At 39.3% G+C, this 22478-nt stretch overlaps 1 protein-coding gene across 10 annotated transcripts in view; it reads right to left on the reverse strand.

Moving 5' to 3' along the window:
* Positions 1–22478, reverse strand: part of MON2 (MON2 homolog, regulator of endosome-to-Golgi trafficking) — a 135221-nt gene that overhangs the window by 77164 nt on the left and 35579 nt on the right. For all 10 annotated transcript variants that reach the window (XM_055251068.2, XM_055251066.2, XM_055251067.2 and 7 more), the window contains one exon: positions 15424–15618. In XM_055251068.2, the coding sequence (XP_055107043.1) occupies positions 15424–15618 (195 nt within the window). The remainder of the gene's footprint in view (positions 1–15423; positions 15619–22478) is intronic.

Genomic DNA, 22478 nt, shown 5'->3' on the forward strand with positions numbered 1-22478 from the left:
GACAGATGTAAAGTATATAACTATTAGAACAGGGCCTGTACTGCAAATTAAGTATTAATTATCATTACTATTGTTGCTAATATAGACCATTTCTCAGCAAGCTCTTTATAAATAAATAATGTTCAAGGCACACCCAAGGCATTATTCATTACGTGTCTGATAACTGAATGAACAAACAAAAGCTAACCAGTTTATTCAAAGGTAAATGGATTGTTTTTGTTACTTATTAATTGACAATACAGCAGGACCTCTGGGAGGTAAAAACTAAGCTGACGTTGTGATTATTAGGCCAAACTGATTCTTGCTACTAGGTGCAGCAAGTTATTGGATGTTTTAGCTGGGGTATCTCAAAATGAGTGAACCATAATGCAAGACAAGAAATTTGGGGAAATATAGTAGCCCTCAGGCTTTCAGCACAAAGTCTTAGCTGCTAGTATTTTCTAATGCCTTTCAGTATCTTTATCTGGATGCTTAAAAGGAGGACATAATCATAATGACACAGTAGGAGGAATAACTAAAAACAACATTATCACTTAGACTGCTAATGACTGGGTAAGTATATGCAGAGGCCTGGCATTGTCCTAAACATGATAAAGCTTAGTTTAAAGGAACTAGATCAGGAGTCAGGTGGGTCAACTTCTTTATCCAGCAACCTTGTGCATAAGGACAAGCGTGGTTGCCTTTCTTATAAATAAAGGATGAAAATATCTACATCTTTCTGGGAAATCAAATGAGAAAAATGTAAGCATAAAAACATCCCCTAAATATGACAAAGTGCCATGCAAATGAAGAGGGCATTATTTTTTCTAAACAAAATGACCCCTCTTTAGAGAAAGAACTGAAAAAGAAAGACCCATACTAGTGACTCATTGGACAACAGCTCTATCTACTGGAGGGTTTGAATATTAGTAAACCCTTCAACGAGTGCAATATCAGCTTTACAAGTGGCATAAGTGGCATATAAGTGTGTCTGAATGAATTTAAGGTTCATCAGCTAAGCTTTGAGGCAAGAATACAAAGGATCTCAGAAACATCAAGTATATTACAGCCAAAGGAATAACATTATAAAACTTGCCTTGAAAGCATATCATTTGTTCTCTATGACACAATGACTATAACACAAACCAATCATTTATCAATTTATACTGGAACCACTAAAATCTTGTGATTTGGGTAATAAAGAGAGCCTCTCTCCTGGCGTCTGGAACCTTGTTCTCCTTTTGTTTCTTCCTGTCAAGTGTGAAAGTTTGAGCAGAGAACTAGTGTTGACAGCACTGAACACTGAACAAGGGCCTCAATGGAGAAAACCTACTATGAATCTGTTAAGTCTTTCCCCCAAGTGGCTGCACTCATAAGGAAACAGGTATTAAGATTAGCATTTATGGTATAAATCCAATTTTTGTGACCCAGATACATCATAAACTCCACTATACCAACATGAAGGGGTGATGAATGTTTTTGAACTCCTGTAGTACTTTGGTAGTAGATTATTATCTAAACATCAAGAGACATCTGATGGCTTAAGATGAATCAAAGTTACTGAGGTAGACATTCTAATCTCAATATCACATAGATATCTATTAAAGAATCCTGTATGTAAGCATTGACTTGGGAGACAATGAAGAAAATCTGGTAACACATTCATGCAGGAGTCTATTTGTCAGGAGCTTGTCAGAGTTAACAACCTTGCAGCTAATAGATTTGGTAGTGATGACATCTTTTGTTAGAGAAATGTCTGTGAAGAAGTAGAAAATTGGTTTGGACAAGATAATTTAGCTTCATTGATTCCTTTCTAAAAACAGTAAGTCAAGGGCAGAAAAGAGATATGCTAGCCTCTTTTTTTTTTTCTTTTTTGAGACAGTTTCACTCTCTTGCCCAGGCTGGAGTACAGTGGCTCAATCTTGGCTCACTGCAACCTCCACCTCCTGGGTTCAAGTGATTCTCGTGCCTTAGCCTCCTGAGAAGGTGGGATTACAAGCCACCATGCCTGGCTAGTTTTTGTATTTTTAGTAGAGATGGGGTTTCGCCATGTTGGCCAGGATGGTCTCGGACTCCTGACCTCAAGTGATCCACCCGCCTTGGCCTCCCAAAATGCTGGGATTATAGGCGTGAGCCACCACACCCAGCCACTAGCCTCTTTTAATTAAGTTTCATAAATTCCTTAAGGGTACTTGTTTAAGGAATGATATGTGGGTACACACCCTAAGTGATTCAGAGAGCAGAAAAAGCACCTACCTTGGATGACAGAAAGGGAAAATGATACAGTATAGTAGCTATTAATATACCTAATGAATGAGAAATTCTAATTTCTAAATTCTAATGAGTGATAAATTCTAATATACCTAATGAGTGAGAAATTCTAATTTCCTCTGGTTACTCAATGTATTAACAGAACCTTTGAAGATTATCTTCACCCTTGAACTACCTGATAGAGTGAGATAACCTGGTGAATACTGGGAAGCACATAATTCTCTAGGGTAGTCATTCCCAAAGTGTGGTCCCTGGGCCCCTTAGGAGTCCCTGAGACCATTTCAGGTGGTCTGCAATTTCAAACTTATTTTCATAATAATATATTACTTGCCATGACACTAGTACAGTTTGGGGTTACTGCCTTAGCAGAAATCAAGGCAGTAACCCCAAACTGTACTAGTGTCATTGGATTCTTCACTGCCACATATGATTTAAAAAAAAAAAAATGGTTTTACTTAAGAACCATAATAAATGGGCCAGGCAAGGTGGCTCATGCCTGTAATCCTTCCACTTTGGGAGGCTGAGGCGGGTGGATCACTTGAGGTCAGGAATTCAAAACTAGCCTTGCCAACATGGTGAAACCCCGTCTCTACTAAAAATATTTTTAAAATTAGCCACGCATAGTGGCAGGCACCTGTAATCCCAGCTACTTGGGAGGCTGAGGCAAGAGAATCGCTTGAGCCTGGGAGGCAGAGGTTGCAGTGAGCCAAGATCGTGCCACCGCACTCCAACCTGGGCAATGAGAGCGAAATTCCATCTTTAAAAAAAATGATTTTTTTTTTTAAAAAAAGAGCCATAATAAACAAAACTAAAATAAAAATAAAATACAGATTGATTTTGTTAGATCTGACCCATAAGTACATGTCTTTTTTTTTTTTTTTTTTGAGATGGAGTCTCGCTCTTGTCGCCCAGGCTGGAGTGCAATGGTGAGACCTCAGCTCACTACAACTGCCGCCTCCCAGGTTCAAGTGATTCTCCTGCCTCAGCCTCCCAAGTAGCTGGGATTACAGGCGCCTGCCACCACACCCGGCTAATTTTTTGTATTTTTTAGTAGAGATGGGGTTTCACCAGGTTGGTCTTGAACTCCTGACCTCAGGTGATTCACCCGCCTCGGCCTCCCAAAGTGCTGGGATTACAGGCGTGAGCCACTGCGCCTGGCCAAGTACATGTCTTTTTAATGTTCCTTGTGACAAAACAGGAAGTATACATGAAACATTTTTACTGTGTATCAAAGTACCATCATTGTTGGAAGAAAAGCGTAGCTGTGAACTGAGCTAGTCTTTTTACCCTGTGGAATAACATTTTAACTGAAAAAGCAAATGGTAAATCATGATTATTTACATTTGTATATACTGTACAAACAGTTTCTCAAAAATAAAGTACACCTGTCACTTTAGGGTAAACAACTGACAGTGTTTGTTGCCAATAATAAAATTTGAGCTTTCAGACAAAAATCAGAATTTAAAAAAACTTGTATCTACCCTATAACCTAAGACTCTTCTGATAAATGGTGGTGATATTAACAAATGTAATATTTGCAGGAAGTGATAACATTTGGAATATCTATACAACTAAAATACACGATGTTACAAAATCATGCATGACTAAAAGATCCATTTGAAATGTTAAGACCAATGAAATGAATTTTACTGTAACACAGTTAAATGTTTCAGATCCTAGACCTGTAAGAAAGTGTCGGCAGGGTGTGGTGGCTCACGCAGTTATTCCAACACTTTGGGAGGCAGAGGCAGGCAGATCATGAGGTCAGGAGATCGAGACCATCCTGGCTAACGTGGTGAAACCCCGTCTCTACTAAAAACACAAAAAATTAGCCGGGCGTGGTGGCGGGCGCCTGTAGTTCCAGCTACTCGGGAGGCTGAGGCAGGAGAATGGCATGAACCCAGGAGGCGGAGCTTACAGTGAGCCGAGATCACGCCACTGCACTCCAGCCAGTGTGACAGAGAAAGACTCCGTCTCAAGAAAACAAACAAAAAAAGAAAGTGTCCCGTTTGGTATAGTATCAAAGAAGAATATCCACCATTATTTTATCTAAAAAGGCCATTAATATAATTCTGCCTTTCAACTACGTCTTTATGAAGCCAGATTTTCATCGTTATGTGTCAACCCAAAGAAACATCACAACAGAATGAAGACAAAAGATATGAGAATCCAGCTGCTTCCTATTAAGCCAGACATTCATGACATTTACATTTGGAAAACGTAAAATAATTTTTTTCTTTAAAACATAATTATTTTTCATAAAAATAATTTATGTTAACATGTAATAGGTTTAGTATCATTTCAGTTTTAATTCTTAATAAAGTAAATAATGATAGAAATAACTCACATACACAAAAGCTCATAAATATTTTTCAAGAATATAAAGGGTCACTGTTTTCATAGGGCATTCAACATGATTTATTTATTTTGGGTCCTGATACCTCTGTCTTGGATCCCCAAGTGTCACTCCCTCCCAGCATTCCCCTCTCACCACCCACCCCCAGTATCACTCAGCTGAGGCGATTTCAGGGACTAGTAGGGACACAAAGGGCTGAATGATTGGAACAGTGGTGTGCTGCTAGAGATGGCAGACAGCCAGGGCATCCCCAGTGCCTTTCTGCTCTGGAACATTCTGTGACCCGTCGGGGTGTTTTGAATGGTAGCACCCCCTCTTCCACATGGTTATTAAATGACCACTTCCTGTTGCAAAAAAAAGTAATAAAGCAGTCTTGAGACTAAAAAGTATAAGAATTATTCCTCTAGTATGTCTTCTAGGAGATGTACCATTTCCCGGTTTAAATAAAGAAAATACAGAGAAATAAGAGAGAGGCATCACACATCAACCATATATAGCTTACCCCCCAACTACCAGGCCTCTAACTTTTGCCCTTGAAGAAACTGTAGAATGCCTAAATTTTTCTAAGCTAACATGTCCCAATGTAGCCAATTACAATACTGAGGAATTACTTTCTTATACATATCTGAAAATCTCAACTTTGCAAACACAGTCCTAGAGTTCCTTATTAGGAACCAATGTTTCACCAGTTGATCATCACCCACAATTCACAAGTAAAGCAGGAAAACAGGCCTTCCTCTTCCTTTAGGCAGTAACTTTCCATTTTTTTCTGTTGCTGGCTGTGCTGTCATCTGTCCACGTTGTCCCCCTACACCCCACCAATTAAAGGGACAAAGGTCAAAATATGGAGAATGGTATAGAAGCAATAAAAGGAACCTGGCACTGTCAGCCTTGGAGAAAGAAAAAAAAAAGAGAGCGAGAACTAAGAAAACAGTGAAGTAGTAAAGTGCAGTGGGGTTGAAAGTGTGTTATGGAGCCTAAAAAATTAGTTAACACCCCAGTTTTGCAGCTTATAAACTGCATCATCTCAGGCAAATTCTATAAGCATCCTGGTCCTCCTTTTCTCAGCTGTAAAACACAAACATGAATGTCTGCTTCACAGGGCTGTAGTAAAGTTAAAATGAATTAACGTAGGCAAAGCAATGCTATGGTCTAAATGTTTATGTACCCCCAAAATTCATGTGTTGAAGCCTATTCCCCAGTAGGATGATATTTGAAGGTGGAGTCTTTCAGAGGAAATTAGGTCATAAGGCTGAAACCCTCATGAATGGGATTGTGCCCTTATAAGAAGATACTTGAGAGGCTTCTTCCTCTCTCTACTCTCCACCATATAAGAATAAAATGAGAAGACAGACATCTGCAAACCAGGAAGTACACCCTCACCAGACACCAGATATGCTAGTAGCTTGATCTTAGATTTCTGAGGCTCCAGAACTTTGAGATTTAAGCTACACAGTTTCTGGCATATTTTATATAACAGCCGGAACTAAGACAATTACTTTGTACAGTGTCCAGAACAGATGAACTCAATAAAACAATTTCATCCAAAATGAAAATTACTGAGGAATTAAGATATCTGTATCTCTGAAAAGGTTATTAGATAAATTGTTAAATAACAGAATTGATAGACAGAAACCAAGTATCTCAGCTTGGCCCAAGTATCTTTAGTCTGTCGTTAACAAGATAACCAGAGACTGGGTGGCTTAAATGACAGAAACTTATTTGTTACAATTCTGGAGGCTGGAAATATGAGATGGAGGTGTTAGCGTGGTCAGGTTCTGCTGAGGGCCCTGTTCTGAGCTTGCAAATGGATGCTTTCTTCCTTCATCTTCACATGGTGGAGGGCAAGAAAGTGAGAGAGCAAGCATGCTCTGGTGTCTTTCTATGAGGGAACTAATCCCATCATGAGGGTCCCACCCTCATGTCTTCATCTAAGCCTAATTATCTCTCAAAGGCCACATATCCAAATACTGTCATGTTGGGGACTGGGGCTTCAATATATTAATTTTGGGGGATATAGTTCAGCCAATAGCATCAAATTTTATTAAAAAAAAAAAAAGATGATGATGATAAATAAGTTGGGAGGTCCTGGTTAGCAACAGAAACAAAATGTGAATTTTGCATTTGTTCCTATGAAGATGTAACTAGGCTGCATTACTGAGGAGAACAGAATACTTGTTTCTCCAGGACTGACTAGTGGATATGAAAAGGAAAAGGGGAACTGTTTTCTCTTCCTATAGTCTTAACTTAATGTAGTTAAGAAACATTCTAAAGAAAGGAGGAGGAGGAGCGCTTCTAAGACAGCCCTGCTAATAATTAGGGAACAAGTGAGGAAGTGGTATTTAGTTGGCCTAGTGACAGGCATAAAAACTTTCTAAACATTTGGACCAACATATGACCTGACTACCTGATTTAATAGCAACTATGGCAACTACACTGGCCCTTAAAGTTCTTCCCCTTTTTAAAAATCCCTCCTATCCTGTTGACTTTCCATGGTGATTGATATTACTACACTGTAATTATTTTCATTTCCACTATTTTGTTTACTTAAACATTTTTTTTTAGTTTTTATGAGTATATAGTAGGTATGTAACACTTATAGAGTAAATGAAATATTCTGATACAGGCATATAATGCATAATCATCACATCAGGGGAAATGGGCTATGCATCACCTCAAGCATTTATCATTTCTTTGTGCTAAAACATTCCAATTATACTTATTTATTTATTTAGAGATGGAGTTTTGCTCTTGTTGTCCAGCCTGGAGTGCAATGGCACAATCTTGGCTGGCTGCAACCTCCGCCTCCTGGGTTCAAGCGATTCTCCTGCCTCAGCCTCCCGAGTAGCTGGGATTACAGGCATACACCACTATGCCCGGCTAATTTTGTATTTTTAGTAGAGACGGGGTTTCTCCATGTTGGTCAGGCTGGTCTTGAACTCCCGACCTCATGTGATCTTGGCCTCCCAAAGTGCTGGGACTACAAGCATGAGCCACGGTGCCTGGCCTCTTTATTTTTAAATGTACATTATTGTTGACTAATCACCCTGTTGTGCTATCAAATACTAGATCTTATTCATTCTATCTACCTATATTTTTGTACCCATTAACCATCCCTACTTTCCCCCTGCTCCCCATCTCCACCACCCTTCCCAGCTGCTGGTAACCATCATTCTATTCTCTCTCTCCATTAGTTCAATTGTTTTAAATTTTAGCTCTTACAAACGAGTGAGAACATGTGAAGTTTGTCTTTCTGTGCCTGGCTAATTTCGCTTAACATAATGTCCTGCAGTTCCATCCATATTGTTGCAAATGACAGGATCTCATTTTTTTTTTATGGTTGAATAGTACTCCATTGCCTATATGTACTAACTTTTCTCTATCCATTCATCTGTCGATGGATACTTTGGTTCCTACTAAATCTTGACAATCATGAATAGTGCTGCAATAAACATTGGAGTGCAGGAATCTTTTCAATATTAAAAAATATTTAATTGTGGTAAAACCATACAATATAAAACCCCAACAATATTTACGTGTACAGTTGAGTAGTATCAACTGTCTCACATCGTCGTGTAAAAAACTCTCTAGAACTTTTTTTTTTTTCTGAGACGGAGTCTTGCTCTTGTCACCCAGGCTGGAGTGCAATGGTGTGATGTCAGCTCACTGCAATCTCTGCCTCCCAGATTCAAGCAATTCTCCTGCCTCAGCCAGAGGCTGTATTTTTAGTAGAGATGGGGTTTCACCATGTTGGCTAGCCAAGGTCTCAAACTCCCGAGCTCAGGTGATCCATCCACCTTGGCCTTACAAAGTGCTGGGATTACAGGCATGCACCACCACACCTGGCCTCTAGAACTTTTTTATCTTGCAAAACTGAAATGCTATACCCACTCAACACTAACTCCTTATCCCTTTGTCCTCCTGGTCCTTGGCAACGCCCATTCCATCTTCTCTATGAATTTGACTACTCAAGGTACCATGCATAAGTGGAATTACACAGTAATTTGTTCTCTTGACTCACTTATTTCACTCAGCAGAATGTCCCCAAAGTTCCAGTAACAGGATTTCCTTCTTTAAGGCTGAATGATATTCCAACATATGTATACACTGTATTTTCTTAGTTTGTTCATCTGACAATGAACACTGGAACTGCTTTCAACTCTTGGCTATTACAAAAATGTGACAATGAACATGGGTGTACAAGCATTTCTTTCAAATCACACTTTGAATTCTTTTGAATTTATATGCATAAGTAGTATTGCTGGGTCATATGGTAATTCTATTTTCAGGTTTTTGAGGAACCTCCATACTGCTTTCCATTGAGGCTGCACCATTTTATATTCCCACCAACAGTGCACAAGGGTTCCAATTTTCTCCACATCCTTACCAACACTTGTTATTTTCTGGTGTTCTGTTTCGTTTTTAACAGTGACCACTCATGGGCATAAGCCTCATTACAGTTTTGCTCTGCATTTATCTAATGATTGGAGATGTTGAGCATCTTTTCATATGCTTGTTGGACATTGGTATATCTTCTTTGGAGAAATATCTATTCATGTCCTGTGCCCATTTTTTAACATTAGTTTTTTGTTGTTGTTGAGTTGTAGGAGTTCTTTATATGTTTTGGATATTAATCCCTTTTCAGATATGCAATTTGTGAATCTTTTTTCCCAATTGTTGCCTTTTCACTCTGGATATGGTTTGGGGCTGTGTCCCCAACCAAATCTCATCTTTAATTCCCACGTGTTCTGGGAGGGACCCGGTGGGAGGTAACTGAATCATGGAGACAGGTCTTTCTCATGCTGTTATCATGATAACGAATAAATCTCATGAGATCTGATGGTTTTAAAAAGGGAGTTGCTCTGCAAAAGCTCTCTTCTTGTGTCTATCACCATTTGTGATGTGCCTTTCACCTTCCTCCAAGATTGTAAGGCCTCGCCAGCCATGTCGAACTGTAAGTCCATTAATCTTCTTTATTTTGTAAATTGCCCAGTCTTGGGTATGTCTTTATCAGCAGTGTGAAAATGGACTACTACAGTAAATTGGAACCAGGAGTGGGGTGCTGTGGAAAAGATACCTAAAAATGTGGAATTGACTTTGGAACTGGGTAACAGGCAGATGTTGGAAGTTTGGAGGGCTCAGAAGAAGACAGGAAAATGTGGGAAAGTTTGGAACTTCCTAGAGATTTGAATGGCTTTGACCAAAATGCAGATAAGGATATGGAAAATGAAATCCAGGATGAGATGGTCTCGATGGAGATGAGGAACTTGTTGGGAACTGGAGTAAAGGTGACTCTTGTTATGTTTTAGCAAAGAGACTGGCAGCGTTTTGCCCCTACCCTAGAGATTTGTGGAACTTTGAACTTGGGAGAAATGATTTAGGGTAACTGGCAGAAGACATTTCTTTCTTTCTTTTTTTTTTTTTTTTTTGAGATGGAGTCTTGCTCTGTCACCCAGGCTGGAGTAGTTGGGACTACAGGTGCCTGCTGCCACACCCAGCTAGTTTTTTGTATTTTTTAGTAGAGATGGGGTTTCACCACGTTAGCCAGGATGGTCTTGATCTCCTGACCTCATGATCCGTCCGCCTCAGCCTCCCAAAGTGTTGGGATTACAGGCGTGAGCCACCACGCCCAGCCGGCAGAAGACATTTCTAAGCAGCAAAGCATTCAAGAGGTGACTTGGGTGCTGTCAAAGACATTCAGTTTTAAAAGGGAAACAGAGCATAAAAGGTTGGAAAATTTGCAGCCTGACAATGCAATAGAAAAGAAAATCACAGGCGGGGCACAGTGGCTCATGCCTGTAATCCCAGCACTTTGGGAGACCGAGGCGGGTGGGTTGCTTGAGGTCAGGAGTTTGAGACCAGACTGGCCAAGGTGGCAAAACCCCGTCTCTACTAAAAATACAAAAATTAGCCAGGTGTGATGGCTCACACCTGTAATCCTAGCTACTCAGGAGGCTGAGGCAGGAGACTCACTTGAACCCAGGAGGCGGAGGTTGCAGTGAGTCGAGATCATGCCACTGCACTCCAGCCCAGCATACACAGCAAGACTCCATCCCTCCCCCCAAAAAAGAAAAGAAAATCCCATTTTCTGAGGAGAATTTCAAGCTGGCTGTAGAGATTTGCATAAGTAACAAGGAGCTGAATGTTAATCACCAAGAGAATGGGGAAAATGTCTCCAGGGCATGTCAGAGACCTTTGAGGCAGCCCCTCCCATCACAGATCCAGAGGCCTATGAGGAAAACACGGTTTCGTGGGCTGGGCCCAGGGTCCCTGTGCTGTATGCTTGGTGCCCTGCATCCCAGCCACTCCAGCCGTGATCGAAAGGGCCAACATAGAGCTCAGGCCGGAGCTTCAGAGGGTGCAAGCATCAAGCCTTGGCAGCTTCCACATAGTGTTGAGCCTGCAAGTGCACAGAAGTCAAGAATTGAGGTTTGGAAACCTCTGCCTAGATTTCAGAAGATGTATGGAAACATCTGGATGCCCAGGCAGAAGTTTGCTGTAGGGGCAGGGTCTTCATGAAGAACCTCTGCTAGGGCAATACAGAAGGGAAATGTGAGGTCAGAGCCCCCACACAGAGTCCCTACTGGAGCACCGCCTAGTGGAGCTGTGAGAAGAGGGCCACCGTCCAGACACCAGAATGACAGATTCACCAACAGCTTGCACTGTGCACCTGGAAGAGCCACAGACACTCAACACCAGGCCATGAAAGCAGCTGGAAGGGAGGCTGTATCCTGCAAAGCCACAGGAGTGGAGCTGCCCAAGACCATGGGAACCCTCCTCTTGCATCGGTGTGATCTGGATGTCAGACATGGAGTCAAAGGAGGTCATTTTGGAGCTTTAAGATTTGACTGCCCTGCTGAATTTCGGACTTGCATGGGGCCTGTAGCTACTTTGTTTTGGCAAGTTTCTCCCATTTAGAATGGCTGTATTTACCCAATGCTTGTACCCCCATTGTATCTAGGAAGTAATTAACTTGTTTTGATTTTACAGGCTCATAGGCAGAAGAGACTTGCCTTGTCTCAGATGAGCCTTTGGACTGTGGACTTCTGAGTTAATGCTGAGATGAGTTAAGACTTTGAGGACTGTTGGGAAGGCATGATTAGCTTTGAAATATGGGGACCTATGAGACTTGGGAGGCCAGGGGCGGAATGATACAGTTTGGTTGTGTCCCCACCCAAATCTCATCTTTAATTCCTACGTGTTGTGGAGGGAACTGGTGGGAGGTAATGAATCATGGGAGGCAGGTCTTTCCCATGCTGTTCTCATGAGAGTAAGTCTCACAAGATCTGGTGGTTTTAAAAAGGGGGTTTCCCTGCATAAGCTCTCTTCTCTTGTCTGCCGCCATGTAAGATGTGCCTTTCACCTTCAGCCATGATTGTGAGGCCTCCCCAGCCACATGGAACGTAAGTCCAATAAATCTCTTTCTTTTGTAAATTGCCCAGTCTCAGGTATGTCTTTATCAGCAGTGTGAAAACTAATACAACTCTGCTGGTTACTTTCTTTGAGGTGTAGAGGATTTTAAGTTTGATATAGTTCCATTTGTCTATTGTTGCTTTTGTTGCCTGTGCTTTTAGTATCATAGTCAAGAAATCATTGTGAAATCCAATGTCATAAAGATTTTCCCCTATGTTTTCTTTTAGGAATTTTTTAGTTTTAAATCTTGTATTTAGGTCATGAATCCATTTTGAATTATTTTTTGTACATGGCATAAGGTAAGGGTCTAACCTTTCTTTTACATGTGAATATCCGGTTTTCCCAGCATAATGGTTAAAGAGACTATCCTTTCTCCACTGAGTGGTCTTGGCACCCTTTTCAAAGATCACTTGACCATATTTATGAGAGTTTAGTTTTGGGCTCTCCATTCTGTTCCATGGGTTTTTGTGTGTGTCTTTATGCCAGTACCACTTTATGCTATTCTGATTACTGTAGCTTTGTAATATGTTTTGAAATTAGGGGGTGTGAGACTTCCAACTTTGTTCTTTTTTCTCAAGATAGTTTTGGCAATTTGGGGTCCCTTGAGATTCAATATGAATTTTAAGATGGTTTCTTCTACTTCTGCAAAAAGTGCTGTTGGAATTTTGATAGGAACTGCATTTAATTCATTGATCTCTTTAGATTATATGGACATTTTAACAATTTTAAGTCTTTTAATCAAGAACACTGGATATCTTTCCATTTCTTTGTGTCTTAAATTTCTTTCAATAACGTTTTATAGTTTCCAATATATAGGCTTTTCACCTTCTTGGTTAAGTTTATGCCTAAGTATTTTATTCTTTTTGGTACTTTGCAAATGAAATTGCTTTCTTAATTTCTTTCTGGAATTGTTCACTGTTAGTGTATAGAGACATATTTGCAACTTTGCTATGTTTATTAGTTCTAACAGTTTTTCTGGTGTGGAATATTTAGAGTTTTCTAAATATAACATTACATCAGCAAACAGAGATAATTTTACTTCTTCCTTTCCAATGTGGATGCCTTTGATTTCTTTTTCATTCCTAATTGCTCTGGCTAGGAGTTCCAGTACCATGTTGAATAGAAGTGGCGAGAGTAGGCAATCTTGCCTTGTTCCTGATCTTAGAGGGAAAGCTTTCAGGTTTTCACTGTCAAGTGTGATATTAGTTATTAGTTATTGTCTCTTCATAAATGGCATTTATTGGGTTAAGGTAGTTTAGTTCTATTCCTAGTTTGTTGAGTGTTTTTATCATGAAAGGATGATGAATTTTGCCAAATGCTTTTTCTGTGTCAATTGAAATGATCATGTAGTTTTTAACCTTCATTCTTTTAATGTAGTGCATTATATTAACTGATTTTTGTATGTTGAAACATCCTTACATTCCAGGGATAGATCCCATTTGGTCATGGCATAGAATCCTTCTAAAATGCTGTTGAATTAAGTTTCCTTGTACTTTCTTGAGAATTTTTTAATCAATATTTATCAGAGAGCTTGATCTGTTTTTTTTTTTTTTTTTCCCTTGTAATATTTTTGTCTGGCTTTGGTATTAATGCTGGCCTCATAAAATGAGCTTGGAAGTTTTCTCTCCTCTTCAATTCTTTGGAGTTTGTTAATTGTTCTTTCAATGTTTGGTTGAATTTTCCAGTGAAGCCATCTGCTCTTGGGCTTTTCTTTGTTGGAAGGTTTTTCGTTATTAATTCCATCTCCATACTAGTTATAGGTCTGTTTAATTTTTTTCTTGTGATTCAGTTTCAGTAGGTTGTATGTTTCAAGGAATTTATTCATTTCTTCTAGGTTATCCAATTTGTTGGCACATAATTCTTCCTAGTAGTCTTTTATGATCCTTTTAAATTTCTTATTTCTGTGGCATCAGTTGTAATGTCTCCTCTTTCATTTCTGATTTTAGTTATTTGAGTATTTTCTCTTTTTAGTCTGGATAATGGTTTGTTAATTTTCTTAATCTTTTCAAAAAAACAACTTTCATTGATTCTCTCTATTGCTTTTCTATTCTCCATTTTGTTTATTTATGTGGTATTCTTTATTATTTCCTTCCTTCTCCTAACTAATATGTTGTTTAATTTCCATACATTTGAGACTCTTCTCATTTTCCTTCCACTATTGATTTCTGGTTGGATTCCACTTTGGTCAGAGAAGATACTTGGTATGATTACAATCTTCTTAAATTTGTTGAGACTTGTTTTATGGCTTACCATAAGCTCTATCCTTGAGAATAATCAATGTGCACTTGAAAAGAATGTGTATTCTGCTGATGTTAGGTGGAGTGTTCTGTTTATGTCTGTTAGGTCCAACTGTTCTACAGTGTTGTTCAAGTCCTTTGTTTCCTTATTAGTCTTATGTCTGGTTGTTCTACCTTTATTGGAAGTAGAATATTGAAGTCTCCTACTATTATTATATTGTCTATTTTTAGAATATAGGGCCAGGTGCAGTGGCTGACGCCTGTAATCCCAGCACTTTGGGAGGCTGAGGTGGGTGGATCACCTGAGGTCAGGAGTTCAAGACCAGCCTGACCAATAGGGTGAAGCCCCATCTCTACTAAAAATACAAAAATTAGCCAGGTGTGGTGCCGGGTGCCTGTAGTCCTAGCTACTCAGGAGGCTGAAACAGGAGAATTGCTTGAACCCAGGAGGTGGAGGTTGCAGTGAGCCGAGATTGTGCCACTGCACTCCAGCCTGGGTGACAGAGCGAGACTCCATCTCAAAAAGAAGAAGAAGAAGAAGAATATAAATGTGAAAAAATTACAGAATGCTGAATTTGACTTAACACAGAATTTTTAAAAAACATGGTGCATTATTTTTTCTGAGAAACAGTATTTGAATGTTTACGACTAAAGCATTACGTAAATAGAATTATCATCCGGAATATCACAACATAATAGGCATGCATTAACTTATGCAAAATAGATACAATATTGGACTGTAAGTCAAAATAATTGGTTTCTAATCCTAGATTTGACCAAATCTTCAATGTCTTTGCTTTAATCTGTTAAGACATATGAAACAGTAAAAATGAATGTAGAATAAACTGAAGAGACTATAATTTTAATAATCCTTCAAATGAGATACAGACAATTAGCTAAGAAGCTGAGTTTCTAAACCACAATTCCTATGCTGCCTTCAGACAACAGGCAGTGACTCTGCTTCACACATTATGAATACTCTATAAACATAAGCAAGATTCAAGAAAGGACAGAACAAACCTTTAGAGTACCTAGAATACATGTAGGTACTCAAAAAAATTCTGTTAAACTGAATTGAAAAAACTAAACGCACTACAACAGACCACTTTTTACAAAGGGCACAACATGCAACTATATACACAAATACATAAGGAAATTAGCACTTACCAAAAGACTGTAAAACTGCTTAATCAGAACAGATACTACTCTCAGCAAACGCATGCAGATAGGAAAATATGGTTTTTCAACTGGTGCTGGAGAAGATGAGGTGCTGGAACCTTGTCTGAACTTTATATTTGGAGAAAAGAGCTTTATCACAAGAGGACATACCCTTTCTTTGAGGAGGAAACTAAATTCTTGGTGCTATTTGCAAGGAAAAAAGAAAGAAAAAAATTAACTTTATTTGTACTTAATACTTCTAAAAACACAGTCTCACTAGGAAACAAAACTTCTTAATAACCAGTATTAATAATTTAGCTTTACTATAAGTTTATATGTTTTATTATTTTATAGTTACATACAATTTTGAAATTCGTATTGCACTTAGACAGTCTAAGGTCAGAACAGTCATCAGAGCCCAGCATGGTGGCTCATGCCTGTAATCTTAGCATTTTGGGAGCCCAAGGTGGGAGGATAGCTTGAGCCCAGGAGTTCAAGATGAGCCTTGGCAACACAGTGAGACCCCATCTCTACAAAAAAAATTAAAATATTAGCCAGGTATGGTGGCACACACCAGTAGTCCCAGCTATCTGGGAGGGTGAGGTGGAAGGAACACTTGAACCCAGGAGGTCAAGGCTGCAGTGAGCCATGATCATGCCACTGCCCTCCAGTCTGGGTAACAGAACAAGATGCTGTCTCAAAAAATAATAATAATAATAATAATCAGTATTACAAGAAGTTTTTGAAAGAATATAAGTTTAAAAGGAATATTTAATGATTTTAGAATTAAGTAATTGGTGATTAATAGAAACTTCAATTTTAGCTGGACACTGGTAATTAAAAACATAAACAGAAGAAAGAAAATAGAGCCAGGCATGGTAGCTCAGGCCTGGAATCTTAGCACTTTGGGAGGCTGAGATAGGAGGATTGCTGGCATCCAGGAGTTCAAGACCAGCCTGAGCAACACAGGGAGACCCTGTCTCAACAACAACAACAACAACAACAACAAAAATTAGCTGGATATAGTGGTGCCTCCTGCGGTCCCAGCTACTTGGGTGGCTAAAGTGGAAGGATCACTTGAGCCCAGGGAGGTTGAGGCTGCAGTGAGCCATGATCACACCACTGTACTCCAATCTGGGCAATGGAGCAAGACCCTATCTCACACAGAAAAAAAAAAAAGAAAAAGAAAAAGAAAAGAAAAGAAAAGAAAAAAGAAAGAAAAGAAAAGCTATACAAATTCAAGCAAATAGGTAGCTAAGGAAAGAAAATTTCCTAATAAAGTATAAGTTATATAATTCATTGATTTCATTTTTCAAAGAACAATTCCATTCATGCAGAGATTTAATAATTAACTTAAAATTTTGTTCTGCTTGGACTGCTTGAACAGAACATGACGAGCTGATAAAACATGCAATGGCAAACAAGCATAATTATTTTACAAGTCAGGGAATCTTGCAAATAATTCTTAAATTTTACTTATAGTCATGATATATCATAAAGAAAGCACTCCTTAACCTGTTAATTCCCTGCCTATATTAGCCAAGAGTAATCCCATTTCACTGACAATATAAGGCCTAGGCTGTATTTAATGACTAGCCTCAAATACATTTTGTTGTAGTCATTCAAATTTCATTGAAGCTATAAACAAAGAAAATATCACAAAAATCATTTGACCTAATCCTTTAATCTTACAGAGAAGGAAAATAAGGCATAGAGCAGCTTCTTTGCTCAGAATCACAAAATTTTTTTTTTTTTTTTTTGAGACGGAGTCTCGCTCTGTCGCCCAGGCTGGATTGCAGTGGCGCGATCTCGGCTCACTGCAAGCTCCGCCTCCCAGGTTCACGCCATTCTCCTGCCTCAGCCTCTCTGAGTAGCTGGGACTACAGGCGCCCGCCACCACGCCCGGCTAATTTTTTTTTGTATTTTTAGTAGAGACGGGGTTTCACCGTGGTCTCGATCACCTGACCTCGTGATCCGCCCACCTCAGCCTCCCAAAGTGCTGGGATTACAAGCGTGAGCCACCGCGCCCGGCCAGAATCACAAAATTTTTTATGTGTATCTTTTTTTTTTTTTTTTTTTTTTGAGATAGAGTTTCACTCTGTCACCCAGGCTGGAGTGCAATGGCACAATCTCGGCTCACTGCAACCTCCACCTCCCAGGTTCAAGCAATTCTCCAGCCTCAGCCTCCCAAGTACCTGAGATTACAGACATGTGCCACCACGCCTGGCTAATTTTTGTATTTTTAGTAGAGATGGGTTTTCACCATGTTGGGCAGGGTCTCCTGACCTCAGGTGATCTGCCTGCCTCAGCCTCCTCCCAAAGTGCTGTGATTACAGGCATAAGCCACTAAATGTACGTTTTAAAAAATCAGAGTCTCAAGAAAGAAAATCTGAAAACACAGATAAATAAAAAGATAAAAATAAAAGTCTTGCCTAATCTCACCTCCTGGAGATTAGTGGACTAGTCATTGTTAACTTCTGCATGTATACTCTTCCAGACTTTTATAAATATTTTAGTATACTTTTTCATTCTTTCCCCCAAAATGAGATCTTAAGAGATAAATGATTTGAAATTACACTCTCACATCTACAGTTAGTTTGACTGCCAAAATGAAAAGTAAAGTCCACTTTCATATTTTACAAAAATAATTATTTTGTATATTGGTTAATATATAAACATACTGGTAATTCTTAAGCAATTCTTAAAAGTTTTACCAATTCACTGTTTCCCTCTCACTACTCAACTTACTACAGTTGGGTTTCCTCCTGCACTATCACCAACCATCCCAACTCTACTTCTCCACTTCTCATTATATTCATCATGATCTCTGTGGCCAAAGCACTTTCCAGTCTTTCCAATCTTCATCTTATCAAATCTCTTTGTTTTTGTTTTGTTTTGTTCTGTTTTTGAAATAGGGTCTTGCTCTGTCACCCGGGCTGGAGTGCAGTGGTATGATCATGGCTCACTGCAGCCTTGACCTCCTGGGGTCAAATGATCCTCCCACCTCTTAGCCTCCCAAGTAGCTGAGACTACAGGCATGTGCCACCAGGCCCAGCTGATTTTTTTTTTAATTTTTCATAGAGACAAGGTCTCACTATGTTGCCCAGGCTGGTCTTGAACTCCTGAACTCAGGCCATCTGACCGCCTCAGCCCCCCAAAGTGCTAAGATTACAGGTGTGAGCCACTGCGCCTACCAGATCTCTGTGAACCATCTGATATAACCGATTACTTGCTTCGTCTTGAAACTTTCTTTGCTTTTGTCTTTTATTATGTCACACTCTCTTAGATTTGTTCCTGCCTTCTGGCCTTGTGTTCTCAGTCTCTTGTATATGCTCATCCTCAACTGTTTAATGTTGAGCTTCCTCAGAGTTCCAGAGTACCACACCCTTGCTTTGTACTCTAGGTTCTTATCACAGAAAATCTCATTCACTCCCATATCTTCAATTAGCAACTATATGCCAGGAACATTTAAATTTATAATTTCAGCCCCAAACCTTGAAAGGCATAAGTCCAACTAACATTTTGAACGTCTCACAGATACCTTGAAATTAGTATATATATGAATAATGTGTCCTTTGTGATAAAAATTCTGCCCATGGAGTACTCCATCTTAGCAAGTGGTTCACTGTTCAAGCCAGGAAGCTAGAAATCATCTTTGAGACTGCCTTTTTCATCTTCCACTACAACACTTCATTGAGGCAAAAGGCAAAGCTTCAATGCCCTTAAAGCTTATTTTTCTAGAAAAGAAGACATCCTTTCTTAGGGTCGCTGCTCTTTGAATTCCTTCTGTGTGGAGCGCTCTTTTCCTGTTCTCTCTGTATCTCCTAACTACTCTTAATCCTTCATTTACAAGCTTAAGTATCCTATCCTTGATTTATCACCAACTCTCCACCAGGTCTGGTCCCGTTATTCATTTCCTAACACTTTTAATACTTATCTTCACAACACTCATCAAGCCTTATCAACTCAGTTAAAATCTGTCTCCCCATTAGAATTGTAAGTGCCACAGGGCAAAGATTTTATCAGTCTTATTTAACTTCTGTATACTTGGCATAAAACTTAAGTAACTGGTAAATTTTGATTGCATATGTGAATGATGAGTTAAAAAAAGAAACAAATATTTATCTCTGGAAGAAAATTGTACAGGATGAAATTCTAGGATCTTACACAGAGAATTCTTCCCCTTCCATGCTTTATAGCAAGAAGAATAAAGTAAATTTTGTAAGTATAATAAATCCGTAAAAACAGGCCAGGTGCGATGGCCCACGCCTGTAATCCCAGCACTCTGGGAGGCCGAGGTGGGCAGATCACGAGGTCAGGAGATCGAGACCATCTGGGCCAACACGGTGAAACCCTATCTCTACTAAAAAAAAATACAAAAAATTAGCCAGGCATGGTGACAGGCGCCTGTGGTCCCAACTACTCGGGAGGCTGAGGCAGGAGAATGGCGTGAACATGGGAGGTGGAGCTTGCAGTGAGCCGAGATCGCGCCACTGCACTCCAACCTGGGCGACAGAGCAAGATTCTGTCTCAAAAAAAAAAAAAAAAAAAGAAAAGAAAAGAAAAAAAACCTGTAAAAACAGTTTCAAATCTTTTCCTATAAAGTCAGAAAACATGACCCAAACATAAAACTTTTAAATTCAAATTCATTAACCAATTCATTCATTCAAATATTTATCAAACACCTGCCACATGCCAGGCACTATTACTAAAGACAGCTATACAACAGTGTACTAAATCCCTGCCTCTAGAGTTTATCTTCTTGTAGGGAAAGAGAGAAAATAAAATAATACACAATATGTAATAATATATAATACATATATACGTGTGTAAGTGCTACAAAGAAAAATAAAGAGAGATAAGAAAGATAATGGTGCTGGTAGGAAAAAAGGTTGCCATTTTACACAATGTGGTTGGGGAAGATGTGTCTGATAAGTTGACGATTGAGCAAAGCCCTCAAAAAAATAAGACAGCAAGCCATATGAGGAAAAAAGGATTCAAGGCCCAGGAATATAAGTACAAAGGCCCTGGGGCAGGAGTCTGCTTGAGGCACTTCAGAAACAACAAGAAGGACACTGTGGCCAAAGGGTGAGGGCAAAGAGAACAGAGGAAAGAAACAAGATCAGGGAATACTGGGGACTAAGTCATGAAAAGTTCCACAGAGCATAAGGACACTTCATCTTTTAGTCTGATAAGGAGGATATCAACTGAAGCAATTTACAAGAGACTAAAAAGATTTGACTTTTTTAAAAGACCATTCTGGATGTGGTGTCATAAACAACTATAATAAGTGGTACAAGTATTAATATATATGCAAGCAGACCAGTTAGGAAGACAACACAATAATTCAAGTAAGAGGTGATGGTAGCTTAGACTAGAATAATTGTAGAAGTGGTAAGAAGTGACTGGATCCTGAATATATTTTGAAGGTGATGGTCGGGATGTGATGTGTAAATAAAAAAGAGAGGATATGGAGAGAAACTAATTTGGATCAACATGAGTTCAAGTCCCAACTCCATCACTTATAAACCATGACACTGCAGACAAATTGTTTAATCCTCTGGATGTTGTAGTTTCCTCATGTGTAAAACAGTGATAACTGGTATCTCAGGCATTTGGGAAGATAAAAGAGAATATAATATGTAAGGAATCTGGCACATAGCATGTAGAAGGCAGTCAAGAAATGACAGCTACTATGACTATTATTTATACAAGAGTGCTGGACAAATTATATCTAAATACTGCTTATCCTATTACACTACAAGAAAGGGAATCATCAGTATATACTGCTCGCCAAAACCATTTAACAACTGCCTAATGTATACCAAAAATTATGAGCCATATAAAAATAATTTCAGCTCCAAATCCTGGCCTAAAAAATCTTATATTACTGCAGCACTTGATTCACGCATTTTGTAGGTAAGAGCAAAGGATAAAATGGATTACTTAGGGAGGAAGCATGGTAGGGGAAGGAGCTAGATGAGTAGTTAAAAAACCTAAATTACAGTTCAAGACCTGCTAATAACTAACGGATCCTGTGCAAGTCACTGACTTGATTTTGGACTTTGGTTGTTTTCCATTTAAGTTATGTGAAAACACATAGCTAGATATATAAGCAAGTAAAAATCAATAATTTCTTTAGGCTTTTAAATATTACACAAGTAGCTCACACACCACATTTCCTTCATAGACCCATACACTGGGAAATACCTATTAATAGATTGTCTCTAGAGATTCTTTCTATTATTAAAATTCCAAAATGCTAAGGCACTAAAAAAAAAAAGTAACACTAAACTGTTATATGTCTAAAGTTTGAGGCTACAATTCTCCACATTTTTCTTTCCTTCCTTTTTTTTTTTTAAATTTAAGAAATGGGGTCTCGCTCTCTCACCCAGGCTGCAATGTAGTGGCATGAACACAGCTCACTGCAAACTTGACCTCCTGGGCACAAGCAATTCTCCTGCCTCAGTCTCCTGAACAGCAGGGACTACAGACATGCACCACCACGCCTAGCTTTTTTAAAAAAATTTTGTTTTATTTATCTTTTTTGAGACAGAGTCTTGCTCTGTCACCTAGGCTGGAGTGAAGTGGTGTGATCTTGGCTCACCGCAACCTCTGCCTCCCAGGTTCAAGCAATTCTCCTGCCTCAGCCTCCTGAGTAGCTGAGACTACAGGCACCTGCCATCACGCCTGGCTAATTTTTGTATTTTTAGTAGAGGGGGTTTCACCATATTGGCCAGGCTGGTCTCAAACTCCTGATCTTATGACCCACCCACCTCGGCCTCCCAAAGTGCTGGGATTACAGGCATGAGCCACCGTGCCCAGCCTTTTCATTTTATTTTCTGCATTGATGGTGTCTCACTATGTTACCTAGGCTGGTCTCGAACTCCTAGGCTCAAGCAATCCTCCCACCTCAGCCTCCCAAAGTGTTGGGATTACAGGCATGAACCACCAAGTCTGGCCTCTTTGAAACTTTTAAGGTGGAAAAAAAATACACGTCGCTTTCTTTAAAAACATCTGTAAAACAATTAAGATTAACTTTGTCACAAGATACTATAAATGGC

The sequence above is a fragment of the Symphalangus syndactylus genome, chromosome 17 (assembly GCF_028878055.3).
Source record: "Symphalangus syndactylus isolate Jambi chromosome 17, NHGRI_mSymSyn1-v2.1_pri, whole genome shotgun sequence".
In the NCBI taxonomy this organism is placed as follows: Eukaryota; Metazoa; Chordata; class Mammalia; order Primates; family Hylobatidae; genus Symphalangus; species Symphalangus syndactylus.